The sequence below is a fragment of the Varanus komodoensis genome, unplaced genomic scaffold, assembly GCF_004798865.1.
Source record: "Varanus komodoensis strain SLA01 unplaced genomic scaffold, ASM479886v1 scaffold63, whole genome shotgun sequence".
Lineage (NCBI taxonomy): Eukaryota > Metazoa > Chordata > Lepidosauria > Squamata > Varanidae > Varanus > Varanus komodoensis.
In genome coordinates, this window is record NW_025336259.1 from 1,403,760 (window position 1) to 1,421,114 (window position 17,355).

The 17,355-nt window shown below is 52.4% G+C and overlaps 2 protein-coding genes across 8 annotated transcripts in view; both read left to right on the forward strand.

Annotated features, from left to right (window-relative positions):
• GDPD5 (glycerophosphodiester phosphodiesterase domain containing 5) overlaps positions 1–4,210 on the forward strand; it is a 144,820-nt gene extending 140,610 nt beyond the window's left edge. For 6 of the 7 annotated variants that reach the window (XM_044450145.1, XM_044450143.1, XM_044450149.1 and 3 more), the window contains one exon: positions 3,707–4,210. In XM_044450145.1, the coding sequence (XP_044306080.1) occupies positions 3,707–3,822 (116 nt within the window). In that variant the 3' untranslated portion in view covers positions 3,823–4,210. Of the gene's footprint in view, positions 1–111; positions 172–3,706 lie in introns of all 7 variants that reach the window. The other variant, XM_044450150.1, reaches the window with a different exon arrangement.
• Positions 4,211–10,169: 5,959 nt separating this feature from the next.
• KLHL35 (kelch like family member 35) overlaps positions 10,170–17,355 on the forward strand; it is a 10,810-nt gene continuing 3,624 nt past the window's right edge. Inside the window, exons 1-3 of the mRNA XM_044450177.1 lie at positions 10,170–10,393; positions 12,707–12,912; positions 14,202–14,320. Of these exons, the coding sequence (XP_044306112.1) occupies positions 10,170–10,393; positions 12,707–12,912; positions 14,202–14,320 (549 nt within the window). The remainder of the gene's footprint in view (positions 10,394–12,706; positions 12,913–14,201; positions 14,321–17,355) is intronic.

Below are 17,355 nucleotides of genomic sequence, written 5' to 3' on the forward strand. Positions count from 1 at the left end.
CGAATCCAGCCGGAGTGGTCCGCAAGCCATGCTGCTGGATCCGGGCCGGCCCACGCGCCCCCGCTGCCGCGGCCTGCCGTGTTGTGTGAACGCAGCCACTGTGTCTTCCAGGTTCTAGCCACTAGATGGCCTGCGGCTCACTCTCCGTTTCTTTTCTTAAGCCTGTGCAAGGTAAGGATGCCCAGTGGTGGAAGCGTCGGCGCTAACACACTTGGTGGAGGGTTGCTGGAAGCCCCGCACATCACACGCTCTGGTGGATTTGGCCTTGCTCCCCTGCTTGAGACATTTCACTAACCCAAAACCATCTCTCGTCCTTCGTTGCACTGTGCTTGCCTGTCCGACAGCAGCTAGAATGGAGCCGCGGTCGGGTGGACCCACAGTTGGCTGCAGAATCGGGACCAGGATAAACAGCTTGGGACCAGGATACCCGAAGGAATCTTTTTCCCTATATGCCCTCCCGCCCCCTAAGAGCTGCAGCAGAGGCCCAGCTCCGGGAGCCCTCCTTGAAGGAGGTTAGGAGAGTGAACACCCAGAGGAGGGCCTTCTCTGTGGTGGCGCCCCAACTGGGGAATGCGCTCCCCAGAGAGGTTTGCCTGTTGCTGACTTTACATGCTTTTCGGCACCAGGTTAAAACCTTTTTATTTAGCCAATATTTTAAAGTTTAAACATTTTAATCTGGTTTTATTAACATCCTCAGTCATATTTTATCTTGTTACTGATTGCTGTATTTATTGTTTATTTATCACATTGTAACCTGTCCAGAGACGATTGGTATAGGACAGGATAACAATAGCCCAAATAAATAAATAAATCGGACCCAACGGGCGCTCATCGACGACGCCTGCTCCGACTGGGGAAGGGAGGCGAGCGGGGTGCTGCAGGGTCCATCCTGGGCCCGGCGCACCTCACCATTTGCACTAATGACTCTGATGAGAAAGCTCAAGGAATAATTAGCCCGTTTGCAGAAGACACAGCCTTGGGTGGGATGGCTTAATACCCTGGAAGACAGAAGGGAGATTCGAGGTGATCGTGATAGGCTGGTGGCTGGGCCGAGTGGAATTCAAGAGGGGCAAATGCCAAGTTCCGCAGCCGGGAAGAGGGACCCAAATGCAGAGTTGCAAGCTGAGGGATGCTTGGCTCAAGAGTGCTGCAATTGAGAAGGATCTTGGAATTGTTGTAGGTCGCTTGCTGGGTATGAGTTCAACCATGGGATGCGGCTGTGGAAAGGGTAAGCACTCTTTCAGGCTGCATTCGTTGAAGCATCACTTCCAAGTCCTGTACCGGTTCCACTTCACTCAGCACGGGTGAGGCCTCACCTGGAGACCTGTGTCCAGTTCTGGGCAACACAGTTTAGGGAAGATGCAGACAAGCTGGGAAGGGTTCAGAGGAGGCAAAACGGATGATCCGGAGACTGGAAACAAAGCCCCGTGAGGAGAGATGGAAAGAACTGGGCATGTTTAGCCTGGGGAAGAGGAGAGATGCGGGAGACACGATAGCACTGCACAAGCACTTGAAAGGCTGCCACGAAGGCCAGGATCTCTTCTGGGTCACCCCAGGGTGCAGGACATGGAGTAACGGGCTCAGATTCCAGGATGCCAGATTCCGGCTGGACATCCAGGAAGAACTTGCTGACTCTTAGAGCAGTACCGCAGTGGGACCCCTGACCCGAGAGAGGTTGTGGGCTTCCGCACATTAGAGGCATTCAAGGCACAACCGAACCCCCTTCAGAGAAGGAGGGTTTAACTGGGAGCCCACTGAGCGGGGGGGTGGTCCGAAGGCCTTATGGACCCCTTCCAGCGCCTCTCTTTTAGGATTCCCTGGTTCCCTGCACACCCACCCCAGGCTGGGAGGGCATCTTTGCAGGACAGCCCAGCAGGGGGCCAGAGATACGAGCCCCCTGGCATTGTTCCCCCGTGCACCATCTCTGCTTGCTGGCTCGCTCGCCTCCCTCTCCAGTCCAGGCAACGCTGGTGGTGGGACAGAGGTGCGGGGGGGGGGGGCGCTCACTCGCCGGCTCTCTGCCTGCCCAGCAAGCAAGGGGGAACCGGGAGGAGGAGGAGGGTGAGGCGTGCGGGCAGCTGGTGGCCACGGCAGGGGAAGGTGGACTTGCTGAAGGAGGGGCCCATGGAGGGCATCTTGCCCAGGGACCTCGGAAACCTGGGGACTCCGCAGGTCTCGGCCCTCCCGCGGGTGGGTTCTGGGTCCCAGCTGCCAGCGTTGCTTTAAACCTCAGTGGAACGTCCGATTCCAGGACGTCAGAGGCCACGGGGAGACCCGAAAGCCATCGGGGAGCCACTCCAGGCTGGACGCCTGCGCTCTCTTGCCGCCCCACGTGTGGGGGGCTGGTGTACCTTTGTTGCAGAGCCCCTGCTCCGGCTCAGCCCCAGCGGCTGCAGAGAAAGAAGCTGGACTTCGGAGGTCTCTGCTCGGGAGCCAGGGAGCGCCTGGCTCAGCAGGGCTTCCCAGGGCTCGGTGGAGCAGTGGGCCAGTTTCCGCAGAGAGCAGCGTCCGATGCCGACAGCTGTGTCAGTGCCCGCTGTCCTGGAAGGGGCTTGTCTTTGCTGCAGAGAGCCTCCAAGTGTGGAATGCAAATATTTCCCTTTTTCTTGCATAATAATAATAATAATAATAATAATAATAATAATAATAATAGTAATAATAGCAATGATACACAGCAGAAGACTTGGATTCACTGTAGGTTATTCTTCACTGAGTTTTCGCCTTCTTTGCCTAGTGTGGCATTCGAAAGTATTAGGGAGAGGAAGCGCCCAGCTCACCTGCAGTCCCCATCCAACAAGCTCAAAGTTTTTTCTTTCCCCGGCATTTTAATAATTAATTGGTCTTATCCTCGTTTTTATCACTATTTATTGGATGCAGTGTGTTGGTTTGTGTGTTGTTGCTACGGTTTCTTTGTTCTTGGTTTGTTGGGCTTTTGTCCTTGGTAAGCCGTCCGGAGACTTTTAGTAATAGGACGGCATAGGAAACCTCCAAATAAATAAATAAATGAAAGGGGCTCAGAGACACAGTCACCCGCGGAACAATCAGGTGAAGGACTGGCTGATAGACGGGCTGGTGCTTGTCTGGTCGCTTGAGCTCCTGCCCTTCCGCACAAAGAGCCAGCCTGCCAGATCTCCGTTCCACTGGCCCGGCTTGAGACTGCCGAGCGGCAGTTGGCCTTCTGGTCTCCGTGTTTGCGTATGCGAGAACGAATGTGAGCCGAAGAGGGAGGTGTGGGCAGCTCCTCCGTGGCGGGGGCCGTTCTCGGGAGAGCAGGCGGAAATTGACGCCGCCCCCACAGTGCCCGGTGCATGCGCAAAATCGCCAGGCGGAGGTGCGCCGAGCGAGCAGGCGGAGCTCGGAACCCCGTGCTCACATCACCCGCTTCACTGGCACGTGTGCACAGTTGCCCACCCGGTGGGTCTTCAGCAAAATCCTGGGCCCCGTTTGTGGGAAGGTGGGAGATAAATACATTACAACGCACAGCTCTGCACTTTCTTCACTGTCAGTGTGACACAATTTGTGTTTATGCGGCTTTTCTGCACGTTAACTATTTAATTCATGTTAATCCTGGGGTACCTTAACATGTTGTTGCAGATCGATGATCCCCAGCAGGGATTGAGGTGGGGAAGGGGGATTTATGATTGTCCCCTTTGATGTCCCACTCAGCAACTGGATCTCTTCCTTTTCGGCCTTCTTTCCTCTTCAGAAATCAGCGGCGGGGTGGAAGGCACGGACGAACTCTCCCTCTGTTCCGAAAACGGCTACGCCAATGAGATCGTCACGCCCATGGACCACCGAGAAGTGAAGCTTCGCATCAACTGAGCGGGCAGACACGGGGGGGGGCTCCATAACCCCCCCCTTCTCTACTCGTGTGCAACAGCTCTTCCATGAGCAGCTCGGGACTGAACTCCTTTTACTAAACCATAAAGACACTGACTCTGTAAGGGTGGCCGGGTGCCTCTCCAGAAACTGAAGCTGGACTGGGTTTCTTTATTGTTTTGTAAATATCCCCCCCTTTGTGGCCCTTTTCTTGCCTGGTGTTGGGAGGGGGCAGGATTGGCCACGTCCGCGAGGAGAAAGCTGGTGGCCGCTGGGCTGGGCCATCTGCCGGGCGACCCGGCGAAGAGAGACGCCCCACCGACGGCCCCCTCCCCTCCCCCCCCTCGTGCAGCGATTGTTAGCTGAACTTATTTAAATATGTATGTTGTGATGGTTGCGTGGAGCCTCCTCCTTGTTGCGATGCTTAATGCGGCGGTCCTGGGGCGCGGAGGGCCGAGGGGGCATCTTGTTCCAGAGTGACAGATGCTCGAAGGGGAGGCCCTCCAGGGGGGCTCCCTCGCCCGTTTCAAAATGGGGGTGCACAGCAGCTCCCTGGGACGGTCCTGCCGGCGCCCGTGCTGAGGCGGGATGGAGGACAAGCCCTGCTGGATCAGACCTCAGGTCCATCCAGCCCAGCGCTCCACACACACGGTGGCCAACCAGCTGCTCAGGACCCCTCCAGCAGGATGGGTGCAGGACCTCTGCCTGCCCAGCTCCTCAGCAGTGGGGGCATGCAGGCATGCCAACCTCTGGAGAAGGAGGGAGCAGACGGCCAGCAAGCCTAGTAGTTACAGATCGCCCTCCAGAGGTAGTCCGAAGGCTTATTCACACTCGCATCTTTATGTGCCGTGGTGGCTCGCTGCCAGAGCCCGCGACTGCTCTGTTAACCATGAGCTTACACTATCGTACGCTTAATCTGTCTGCAGGTTGCACGTCAGGAGTCACCCAAATCAATATCAAAAGAGTCCAAGCTGCGGACTCGCCCTTTTAGTGCCACAGGGCCCAGGTGAAAGTCGGGTTCAGACCAGTCAGCGTTAACCACCCTCCAGTTCCCAGAAACTGAGATCTTGACACGAAAACTTGCAAGGCAGTTTCTCATTTCAGGGGCCAACAGCTGAGCCCGTCTCTCGCCCTGTCACCGGTTTCCCCTCCTTCACTGATCTCTCACCCAGGGATCATTTTCAGCTGACGTCTCTTCCCAGTTCCGCCAGGGACCCCTTTCCCCTTCCAACTGTGGACCCAGAATGTGGACTCGATCCGCCTGGGTCTGGGCTGGCACGGTTTCTCTTACACTCTGAAGGACACCTTTTTGGTCCTCAAATGTGGAACCCGGTGCTGGAGGAGAGCTCTGCCTGGACCCACAGAAAGACAAAAGGGGTCCTATAGCAAATCAGAGTATAGCTTTTCCTAGAAGCAAAAATAACAGAGCTGAGCTCGCGATACTTTGGGCCGAGCAGGAGAAGGCAAAACTCCCTGGAGAAGACAGTCCTGTCCTGCTAAGGGAAGCCGAAGGTATCAGAGGGAGGAGGCCAGCTATGAGACGGATAGGCTTCCTCACGGAAGCCGCGGCCTTGCATCTGGGATCACGGAGAGCACATGTTGGAGTCCCATGCGGGTTGCCGTAACTCACAGATGACCTGACGGCGCACAGCAGCAGTCGCTTTCCGGCAGGATGTCATCTACCTGCATTCTTGGAGGCATGTCTCCTTTAAAATACACAGAAGGGGGGGGTCCTGCTTGTTCCTGCTGCTAGCGCCCCCACCCCCGGGTGTGAGAATCACGTTCAAAGCTGCTTGGGGGTGTTTCCAGCTGGCTCTGCAGTGCGTGTTTTGCCCTTGGGTCTTGTATTGCAACCGAGCACATGATTTCTCCGTGGAGATGGGTCCCTTCACCTGTGCACACCTGCCTGCACACTGAGAGCTCCAAACCATGCCTTTGGGTGGAACCTTGATTCCCCCCCGCCCCTGCACTGTTATGCTGGGGGCTTTTAAAATATGGCAGGACCTCAAATGCACAGTGACTCTAAAGGCAACTGGAGAAGAAGCCGAGCTGTGAATTTAAGAAGAATGCTTGGTTTGAGTATCTCATCCTGCCACGACGCTAGTGTGGCCCTATGCAGGCTGCCCCGACTGAGCCTCAGCTGCCTGACCGCTGCATAAAAACGGGGTTAAATATACCTCCAAGGTTTCTGGAACAGTTACTGAATGAATAGCAAAGATCTGTGCAGCAGCTTAAAGGCTAACAAGCTTATTCTGGCATAAGCTGGTTTGGATCACGGTTGACTTCCTCAGACAGGTGAATGTTAGGGAGAGGTTCACGAACTCTGTAAACCTGAAACTGTCCGTAGTACTCCCTGCATCTCATGAAGTGGATTAAAGTCCATGAAGGTTTACATTAGAATGAACTGGCAGCCTTCAAAATGCCACAAGATTCCTCTTTAATTTTGCTACCCCCTGGAAATACTTACCATATATTGAACCCCTATAAGCCTTTTCATCCCTCACACACGCTACTTGGTAATTTATTATATAATAATAACATAAATATGTCAAAAGTGGGCTAGATCAAACAACTATCGGGTGGATCCACAGCTGCCTACAGAACTGGACCCAAAGATAGTTCTTCAACGGCACCTTCTCAAACTGGAGGGGAAAACAAGTGAGTTCATTCCAGGGCCCCCTCCTGGGCCCATTGCTGCTCAACATTTTAATTAATGACTTGGGTGAGGAAGTGCAGAGAACAATTAACAAATCTGCAGAAGACAACTGGGTGGGACAGCTAATACCCTGATAGAAGTGCTGGGCTGGAAGCAGAATGAAATTCAACAGGGACGAAGGCCCAACTTCTGCACCCGGGAAGAAGAGACCGGATGTTTTGTTACGAGACAGGAATCCTTGGCCCAGCAGTACTGCAGATGAGAAGGAACGTGGAGTTGTTGCAGATCACAAGCTGAATACGAGGCGACTTTGTGATGTGGCTGCAAAAAGGGGCGAATGCTATTTTGGGCTGCATCACTTCCAAATCCCGTGAAGTCGTTCCCCTCTGCTCAATGCTGATCGGGCCTCACCTGGAGACCCGTGTCCAGTTCTGGGCAACACAGTTTAAGAAAGATGCAGACAAGCTGGAAAGGGTTCAGAGGAGGGCAGAAAGGATGATCCGGGGACTGGAAACAAAGCCCCGTGAGGAGAGATTGAAGGAACTGGGCACGCTTAGCCTCGAGAAGAGAAGGCTGAGCAGAGATGTGGTACGTATTGCAAGCCGTCCAGAGACAAACCTTAATGGACGGGATAGAAATGCCCTAATAAATCAAAAATAAAATAGCGCACGTCCAGGTGGTGGGCTCTTCCACACTGGATGCACCCAAGATGCAGCTGGGCAGCCATCCGAGGGCGATGGTTTAACTGGGAGTCCTGCATGGAGCAGGGGAGCGGACCCTCTTGCCCCTCCCAACTCTGCCCCCTGCGATTCCTTCTCCTGCCTTTTTGTTCTTGTGAAGAATAAAGGCAGCTTCTCTCTTCCTCTCCATTTTCACCTTCACAACAACCCTGCGAGGTAGGTTAGACTGAGACTCGGTGGCTGACTCGGAGTTACGAGCGTCATGGCTAAGTGGAAATCAGAACCCAGATCTGCCAAGTTGTAGTCCAACACCCTACGGGCTTCTCTCTCTCGCTCGCTCGCTTTCTATGCGTGTGCACGCTCGTGATTTGCACGGCAGCCAATAAGTGAACCAAGCTTTGTCAGAGGCCAGTCTGTGAGGAGTTCCCAGCTTGGTGATCCCTCCAGTTTAATTTCCTTTCAGGGCAATTTTGCAGGCGCTTACTCAAACGAATTGCTCCCTCCGGGGTCCGATTAGTTTTCCAGATGGGCTGCCGCCTCTAAGCTGTCCCCAGGGTGAGCTCTCTCCCTCTGCACCCTCCCTTCTGCCGTGTTTGGGGGCTCCCCCCCCCCCACCAATTTGACAGCTGCAGCGAATGCCACGCACACGTCATAATGCGCGGAACAAAAGCGAGTTTTGCTCATCTCTGCTGCCTGGCTTGGCAGAACGATGGCTTTTGTATTCGTCTTTGTCCGCTGCAAGCCGCAGGACGTGCTCCCAGCTTTGTCCTGCACTGATTCAGGTGCCAGAGTTGGAACGCTGAGGACCCTTTGATGCCTTTTGGGCAGGCGCACCTGCTCCAGGTGATGTCCGCCTTGGCTGACCAGGTGAGGAAGCTCTCCCTGCGCAGAGGGAACGGTGTCTCCAAGCAGAGAGGCCAGGTAAGGGCGGCTGTGAGGCAGCTCAAGGGGCTGGAAGGCCAGATGATTGCAGCGGGGCTTGGGTTCGAATCCTCCCTTAAGCCACAAAGTGTTCCAAGGTTATTTTAAGCAACCTGTTATGTCACAGGATTACGCAGCTTCCCAGGGCTGTGAGGACAGAAGGGGCTTACCTGAGTTCATATTCCTCCTTAGATTAAGGACAGAACACAAAATAGATGCTTCTTTTCTGAGTACACCTATTCAATAGGTGTAGTAGGTGTTTTTATCTTCTGATGCTAGGATTTTTTGGGGGGTGGGAAGTATATCCCACACTGACTGCTGCTAGTCAACCCCCCCCCCACCCCAAGCTGGTTTCTGACTTCCCTAGAAAGCATGGTTCTGAGTTATCTCAAGGGAACGATAGCTTCAAATTTCCCAAAAGATGAAAATTGTCAGAAGCAAGATGTGTGGCAATGAATGTATAGGTTAAATTATGTCTGGATGTGGAAATAACATTTTCTGAACAGGATGAAACATTCCAGATATGCCCTATACTCTCCATAGAAATTGTGGAACGATGCATCCTATTAAGCTAGTCACTCCAACTTGAGTTGATAGATCATGATGCTAGTCCTCATAGAAATGCCTAGCTTTGGGGGCTTTGTTAAGCTGTTTTACGGAAGCGTTGACCTTTGAACTCAGGAGATGAGATGTTTGCAAAAGGGACCGGAAAACGCTTGGGCTGATGGAAGGGAATCCTTTCCCTTCGGAGTTCTCTGGCAGCAGAATCCAGCCTTCCCAAAATCAGTGCCTTTGGATGTGTTGGACTGCAATTCCCATCATTCCCAGACAGAATTTCCTGTGTACTTGCTTTGTTTCAGAGAATTTGCACCAGGTGTTGCCCTGTTAGGATATTCTTGGTCTGCAGTTGTACACGTGATATTTTTATGGTTGCTACAAAGAAGGCAGATCAGATGGGTCTGGAGAATATTTAGCATGATTTCTCAATGTGGTCGATGCAGAAGGTAGACTGGATTTTTCACCTCCATCCCTTTGGGGTGTGGCTCTAATATTTGCTTTGGCTAGAAAGATAACTTAGGCCTCCATCCCACGGAGTTCCTTTGTGCAATCGATGGGTTTTCTTGCTCCTGACGGCTCCGTCTGAGAAGCGTTTGTAGAGGCAGTATAGCAACAAACTGCGTCTGAGAGTCCCAGGGCATTTTGAAAAGCCGACACACGTGTGGCATAAGCTCCCATGGGCGACAACCCAACTCATCAGTGAATGATAGAAACATAGAAACAGGGCAAGTCAGAAGGGGCCTCCTGGGCCATCTAGTCTGACCCCGGCTCCAACCGGCTCCGCTCACGACATGCCCGCCATGTGCACGTCCAGCCTGTCCTTGAACACCCGCACCAATGATGTTCTTATGTTCTCCATCAGAATGCACCGGCCAATGAAAGATGATTCCAGTTGCAGAGCAAGCCGCACTGACGAAAATACTTCCCTGGAGCAAAGCAACGAAAATCTCCATGTGAAACTCGGCAGTGGGTCGTGCCACACCGAGCAGATCCTTCAGACGCTCGACGCCAATCGGCAAAATGGCGCTCTGACCGATGTGGTGCTTGCACTGAACGGGCGGGAGTTTCCTTGCCACCGGGCCACCTTGTCGGCCAACAGCACCTACTTTCGGGCCATGTTTGCCAGGGGGCTGAAGGACAGTGGCCAAGATACGATCAGCCTGCCAGAGGTCTCTGCGCACAGCATGAGCCTTGCCCTGGAGGACATGTACGGAGGACACGCCACCATTCAGGAGGACAACGTGGAAGGACTGCTGGAGTTGTCCAGCTTGCGCCAGATCCCCAAACTCCAGGATGCGTGCGTCCTCTTCTTGGAAGGCCAGCTGCGCCCTGGGAACTGCCTGAGGGTCATGAGGTTTGCTGAGAACTTCTCTATCGCATCTCTGGCCGAGAAGAGCAAAAGGGTTATGGCGGAAGGTTTTGTGGAGGTGGCCCACCATGAGGAGTTCCTGGACCTGGAGGCAGCGGAGCTGGGGGCGTGCCTGGTGAGCGAGCAGCTGGTGGTCTCCAAGGAGGAGGCCGTCTTCGAGGCGGTCATGCGCTGGGTGCGCCACCACGGGGCCACCAGGAGAGGGGCCCTGAAGGACCTGCTGGCACATGTGCGGCTCCCCCTGCTGGACCCCGTGTACTTCCTGGAGAAGGTGGAGACGGACCAGCTCATCCAAGGATGCAAGGACTGCCTGCCTTTGCTGCAAGAAGCCCGCAGGTATCACATCCTCGGCACCGAGGTCAGCTCCGTGCGCTGCCGGCCTAGAAGGTAAACGTGCCAGTTACGCAACTCAGCAGTGGGCAGTGGGCAAGTCCCAAATGCCCTCTCTGGATGGGCAGTGCCTGGCAGCAGTGACCCACGCCCTGGTAACTTCCTGACTGGACTACTGTAATGCGCTCTATGTGGGGCTGCCCTTGAAGACGGTCCGGATACTTCAACTGGTCCAGAATAGAGCCGCCAGGTTGTTAACAGGGACCGGCAGGCATGAAGATATAATGCCGGTCCTTTTCCACCTACACTGGCTACCAGTTGAAGCCCGGGCCCGATTTAAGGTGCTGGAGATGACCCATAACGTCCTAAATGGCTTAGGGCCTGGTTGCCTGAAAGAGCGTCTCCTTTCATATGTGCCTGCCCTCCCCTTAAGAACTGGGGCAGAGGCCCTTCTCTGGGAGCCCTCCCTGAAGGAGATTGGGAGGGTGACTACCCAGAGCAGGGCCTTCTCTGTGGTGGCACCCCGATTCTGGAATACGCTCCCCAGAGAGGTTCGCCTGGCGCCGTCACTTTATTCTTTTCGGTGCCAGACCAAAACCTTTTTATGTTCCCTAGGTTTTAAGAGCGGATTGTTTTAATTGGGGTTTTATTGTTAGTCGAATTTTGAGGATGCTGTGTTTTATTTTACATTTTGTATTGTAAAACCATCTTGAGACTTCGGTAAGGGATGGCCTAGAAAAAAAATGAGTGAAGGAATGAACGAATGAATGTTTGGGACGCCCACTGCCCCAATGGCCAGGAGCTGGGTATCTGCTCCCAGCCCTTCCCAGGTCCACTTCGTTCCTTCGTTCTGAACCATTTCTGCTCTGCTTTTCTGTGCTTTCTGAACTCAAGGTGGTTCAGCGTAGGGAAGCCAGGACCTGGGCGGGACCATAAATCAAACGTATATCGGCATTGATTTAGCACCAGCAAGTGTGTACTAGAGCCCGTTTTGCTATTTTAGCTTTAACAACCCGGGTTCCTTCATTACTGCCTGCTAATTGCTATCTGTGCTTCCCTCCCTGATCGTCATGGCGGTATCACGGATAAAACCCCCACGCTGGTTATGGCCTGGATGCTTTTGGGATATTGTGTGGGGTGACTGAAGGGGCACATCTCATCCCGTGTTTGTCTTCCTCTCTCTGGGTTTCGTCTTCTCCTTCCTTGTCATATTCATTTATTTCTTGTTTAAGGAGAGAAGTTCAGTTTCTCTGGCTTCATCAGAGAAATTCATGGGCATCCTTCCTCCAACCTGGCACTGTATAGTTGAGAGCTAAACTACAAGCCCCATCATCCCCAGGCAGGCAGTACCTACAGGAAATCTATTTTGCTGCAGCTGGAGGGTAAGAAGGAAACATGGAAAGCTAGGCATGGATTAACCCCATGTTAGAAACATAGAAACAGAGTGAGTCAGAAGGGGCCTCATGGGCCATCTAGTCTGACCCCAGCTCAGCCCATGATATGCCCACCACGTGCATGTCCAGCCTATCCTTGAACGCCCTCACCAATGGGGCCTCAACCACCTCCCTGGGAAGCCCATTCCATGCCCTTGGGGTCCTAATCATCAGGAAGTGCTTCCTGGCATACAAGTTGAACCCTGGATTTTAAGACAGATGCTGCATTATTTTCTTATTTTCACTGAGTTGCTCCTCTTGGGTTCCCCTCATCCATCAGACCCTTTATCAAACAGTTATGTCGATGGATAAGGTCAAGCAGCTTCTCCGGTTCAGTCCTAGTTCTTTTGCATCGAACCCTGAAAGGAACTACAAGAAGACCACCAGGTGGACCCCCATGACAGTCAGGGAGGGGCTCCAGTCCCTGCGCAGCCCTGATGCTCACTGACTCGGGCCAGTCATGGACTCTCAGTCCAGCCTACCTCGCAGGGTTGTTGTGAGGATGATATGGAGTGGATGAGGAGGATTATGTAAGCTGCCCTGGGTTCTTGGGGTGGTGATGTCAGGAAATAATAATATTTATTCATTTATTTGATTTATATGTCTCCCCACTAGTCACTGGCTACATCACAACGATAATAGTACCTGTTATGTAAGACATGGTGGGCTGAAATGATTGCATTTTCTTTTATCAAGACTAATTAAGAGATTCTGGCATGCAAACACACTGCCTCCAGCGCTAACTTTTCAGCTGCAGCCTCTCAAAACAGTCCTGTGCTTTTCGCTTTCATCAGTAGATCTCTGCTTTTGGCTGTTCCCGTTTACTGCTTCCTGTGGAGTGAAGCACAAGGGCTGCAGTGCAGATTTTAAGTGTGGGGCAGCCCCTGCTTTATGAGGGTTGGTCAAGGTTGCTCCATCTGCCTGAGCCCCGAGACATCCCCCATTGCTTCCCCTGCTCCAGATCCATGGAGTTAGCAGAGGCGATCGTTGTGATCGGCGGCTGCGACAGGAAAGGGCTTCTGAAGCTCCCTTTTGTGGACGCGCTCCATCCCGAGAGCAAGCAGTGGAAGCCGCTCCCCAATGTGCCCGGATGTGCCAAATCGGAGTTTGCAGCCTGCACCCTGAAGAACGACATTTACATCTCTGGTAAGAGGCGGACTAAAATACTAGCCAATTTTACCTGGAAGCTCTTCAGGTCAGGAACTTCCACTCTGGGGCAGGTGTGGCAATTTCAGAACGGGGAAAAAACTGCACAGTGGGTGGCGAAGCAGTGAGTGGGGAGAAGGGGAACAGGAGCACCTGTGGAATCTCAGACGGCCAGATGTGGTTCCCGGGCAGCTGGATTTGGCCTGCTGGCCTGCAGTCCTTCATCCCTGGAATACTCGAGAGGAACATGGTGACTGAGGCCAATGCGGACATTCACTGATCTGCCCCATGTTGTAGCTTCCATGTAGCCTGAAGTGCCTGACCCTGCCTAATCTTGGAAGCTAAGCAGGGTCAGGCCTGGGCAGAAGTGGGATGGGTGACTTGAGTGTATGATTCTATGATTGTTGCTGTCAACTGCCTAGAGAGCTTTGGCTATGGGCGGTATAAAAATGTAATAATAATAATGTGTTGCCATCCAGCGACCATCTTTGCAGCTTAGGGTTTCTCCAGTGGGGATTTTAACTTGCCACTTTCAGGGTTCCCGCGTCCGAACTCCTTGTGAGATTAAGATGAGCTCCTTTACACTTTTCTTTTCCTAGGTTTTTCTTTCTCTGCCTTTCTGTATCTTCCATACCCAACCACAGGGTGGTGCAGCAGTTCTGTGGACTGTGCCGTTTCAAAGTCGCACCTGATTTTCCTCAGTCTAAAACAAGCTGCGGAAATGGTTGCAAAAAACATGAGAGGCCCCGAAAGATTCCGTGCAAAGCACCATTCCTTTTATTTATTTATTTATTTATTTATTAAAACATTTTTATGCCGCCCCATTCGCCGAAGCCTCGGGGCGGCTTACAACAATAAATAAAACCACATAAATTAAAATATACGTATTAGAATACTAATAATAATTTAAAATACAATATACACACAACATAAAATAAGCTGCCCTGGCCAGGTAAAATTCAGTAGTATTAACATTTAAAATGTTGCTTAAATAAAAACATTCCTTGAATAGGGATGCACTGAAGCTCCACCAAATCCATTCCTCCAGCATTTATGGGCTTGCTTTCACACTCGGCCCTGTCTTGCAAAGTGGAGGGCATTCCATGAATGCTTGCAGAACTAAGATTGTCCCACCAGCAATTCTTCTGTGTCACATGTAGCACCGTTAAAACGGCACATGGCACGGAAGGCAGGCACCGATTCTCCCTTCCACTGGTCGGCACTCAATGCCACACCTGCTGCCCGTGGTTTTCAGCCCGCCGGATCCTGCTCTGTGCTTGCTTTCGCAGGGGGCCACGTCGCCAGCAGAGAGGTCTGGATGCTGAGCTCCCAGCTGAACGTCTGGATCAGGGTTGCCCGGTTGCAGAAAGGCCGGTGGAGGCACAAAATGGCCAGCCTGCAGGGAAAGGTACTTCTCCTCGCTCTCCCCTGGCCGGGAAGGCCGGCGCTCCGAATTGCCTGAGCTGGGAGCGCGTGCGACGCCGGGCACTGCTGGCTGAGCGAAGGCAGCTTTCCCTGGCCAGGGGCCTCCCGGGCACGGGGTTCTTGTTGGGGCAGCGGGACTTCCGGCTTGGTGTCGGTCCATCTAAGGGTGTGGGCTGCACAGAGGAGAACAAAGAGAAGCCCCTTGCGTGTAGGGCTTCCCTTGGCTGCACAAGTGCTGTAGAAAGCTACCGATTTCTTTCCACGGAACGCAAATACAGCAATCACGGAGACAGCAATCAGCAAACCCTCAGCGTATCTGGGGGCCAGTATGGTGTGGGGCTCAGACGGGGATCCAAGAGATCTGCGTTCCGGTCCCTGCTCAACCATGGAGCTCCCTGGTTGGCTTTGGGCTGGTCAGTCGCTTTCAGCCTGTCCTACCGCACAGGGTTGTTGTTGCAAGGGTGAAAGGGAGCTGTGTGGGCCAGCTTGGGATCCTCAGAGAGGAGAAAAGCGGGATATAAATGCCATGTTGTCATTATCTTCCTGCTTGGATGCTGATTTGTAACAGGTGCAGACTTCCTCTTGTGTCGGAAAGCAAGTGTGAGTTTTCACGGACACAGGGCGAAACCTGGGCTGTCCTTGAGAGGTTGTCGCGATGCACTTTGCCTCGAGGGTTTCTTGGGGTGTGACCTCATCGCCTCTTCAGCACAAACACACCCTGTACTTTTCCACCAGGTCCCCTTGACCAGAAACAGTCCAAGCCTGAGCATCTTCTGCTTCTACAGACTGCAAGGTCTTCACCCATGAGCCCCATCTTTCTTAGGAGGTGGCTTAGATTGTGGGAGTTGTAATCCAGCCGATCCCGAGGCACTGGGGTTGGTGAAGGATTGGCTCTGGTGGCATAATTTATGATTTGATTTGGCTGTACTCAGAGATCAGGCAGCGAGCTCTGTGGGGCAGCGTCGCCCGAGACCCTCCTTGGTCGACCAGTTCTTACTGAAATCTTTTAAAATATTGTGTTCTATTCTTTTTATCTTCTCGTCTTTTATTGTTCACTGCTCTGGAATCTACTCTGATGCAGAGTGGTCTAAAATGTTTGAAATATATGTATTCAGACATTGAAACAGGCATTTGTTTGGACCTTCCCGGGGTCAGAGCGCTTTGCCAGGGGCCCGCACGGACTGGGGGGCTCCCTCGTCCTGCGTTGGGGCCCTTACCTGGCCAGATTACGCCATGATGCACCTCCTCACCCAGGTCGGGGAACAGAGGACCCTGGCTCATCCCCTGAGGGGAAGGAGAATGCTGGGGAAGGACTGCAGCTCAGGGGGTGGAACAGGAGATTCCCAGTTCAAATCCCAGCATCTCGAGGCAGGGCTGGAAAAACTCTTCCCCAAACCCACGGCCAGTCACTGCTGAACCAAGGACGGTTCCTAAGGCACAAGACAGTCTCCCATGTTCCCCTCTGATTGATGTCTCAGATGTTTGTGTGCCAGTCCGGTTTAAGTGTGGCCGTGGCGTATGGGGTGTCTGTAAGGCGTCTTGAGACTTTAGTGAAAGTCGGAGTAGAAATGGTTTTTTTTTTTGTACATTTTTTATTAAGATTTTAAACTAGAAATTTAAAAATGATCAATCATCAAATACATCGGATGTACTGGGTCAGCCCCCTATAACATATCTTTTAAACATGCTATAATCATATTCAAATTGATTTATAAAAATTTAAAGACATCTTTAAATCTAAGCCAAGTCCTGTTTCTCCAGCCAATCGTAGAAAAGGTCCCGAGTTTGATAGAAGTCAGAATCTTCCTTCTCCTTCAATAATAGAGTCAATCTGTCCATTTCTGCACAATCCAGAATCTTTTTTAAAATCAGTTCGTCAGTGGGTAGTTCCTCACTCTTCCAGTATTGAGCAAGTGCAATCCTCACCGCTGTGATTAAATGTAGTATCAAATACATTTCTTGTTTGCTAATATTTTCCGGTATAATGCCTAACAAGAAAATTTCAAGTTTAAAAGCTAAGGGTTTTTGTAGCATTTCCTCAAGCCAGGAGTAGAAATGTTTTATTAAATTAAAATTGCTTTAAAATTGAATTTCTGTAGAGGAGAAAAGGTACAGGGCTTGTTTTTGTGCCCATGTGATTCCCCCTCCATGGCTAATAAGCGCTGTTTCTGGGGACAGTCTGGATTGGGCCATGGCACAGAGGGAAGGCTGGGGTCCCCCCACCCTGATGCCATACATACCCTTAGAAAGGCCTCCCTCCTGGGGCTGCATATATCAAAATAATAACAAAGCAAGATTAGTAATAAGATTAGAAATTATGGCACAGTGATAATTTTGGAGATCTCTTGGTGGCGCCCCTTGCTCCTTGGGCCAAATAATTCGGAATTGACCCAGGCTCACATGGCAATTGTCAGACTAGTAAAATTGCTCCGTGTTGCATCCTGGTTCCTCCGTGGCCCCCCTGGCCCCACACGCAGATGGGCTTCATCCAACTGAACCCCACAGCATCCCTTTGAGGTCGGCCCCAGAGACCACGAGGGAGGGGGAGGCGCTCTGAGTTACCAGCAAGGCGAAGGAGGGATTTGTATTCTGGGCTTTCTCCTCCCAACCTGACACTCTGACCCAGGCTTCCCCCACCCAATGGATTCCACACGGCTCGGACTACAACTTCCATTCTCCCAGCGGCCTGGACCAGGCTGTGGAAGGCTGATCTGGTTAGTCACTGGAAAGGAAGCCTCATGAAATTCAGCCGTCCATCAGCCGTGCCGGCTGCAGTGCCAGGCACGGTGCCCCCCTGGGGAAACCAACTTGGCAAAGGCCATGCTAACAGCTAGCCCCATAGCTCTCCACCCCCTTCCTTTGCCTGCCCCTAAAATTAGGAAGGCAATTAGGAAAAGTGAAGAGGAACTAAAGAGCTTCTTGATGCGGGTGAAGGAGGAGAGTGCAAAAGTTGGCTTGAAACTCAACATTAAGAAAACTAAGATCATGGCATCCGGTCCTCTCACTTCCTGGCAAATA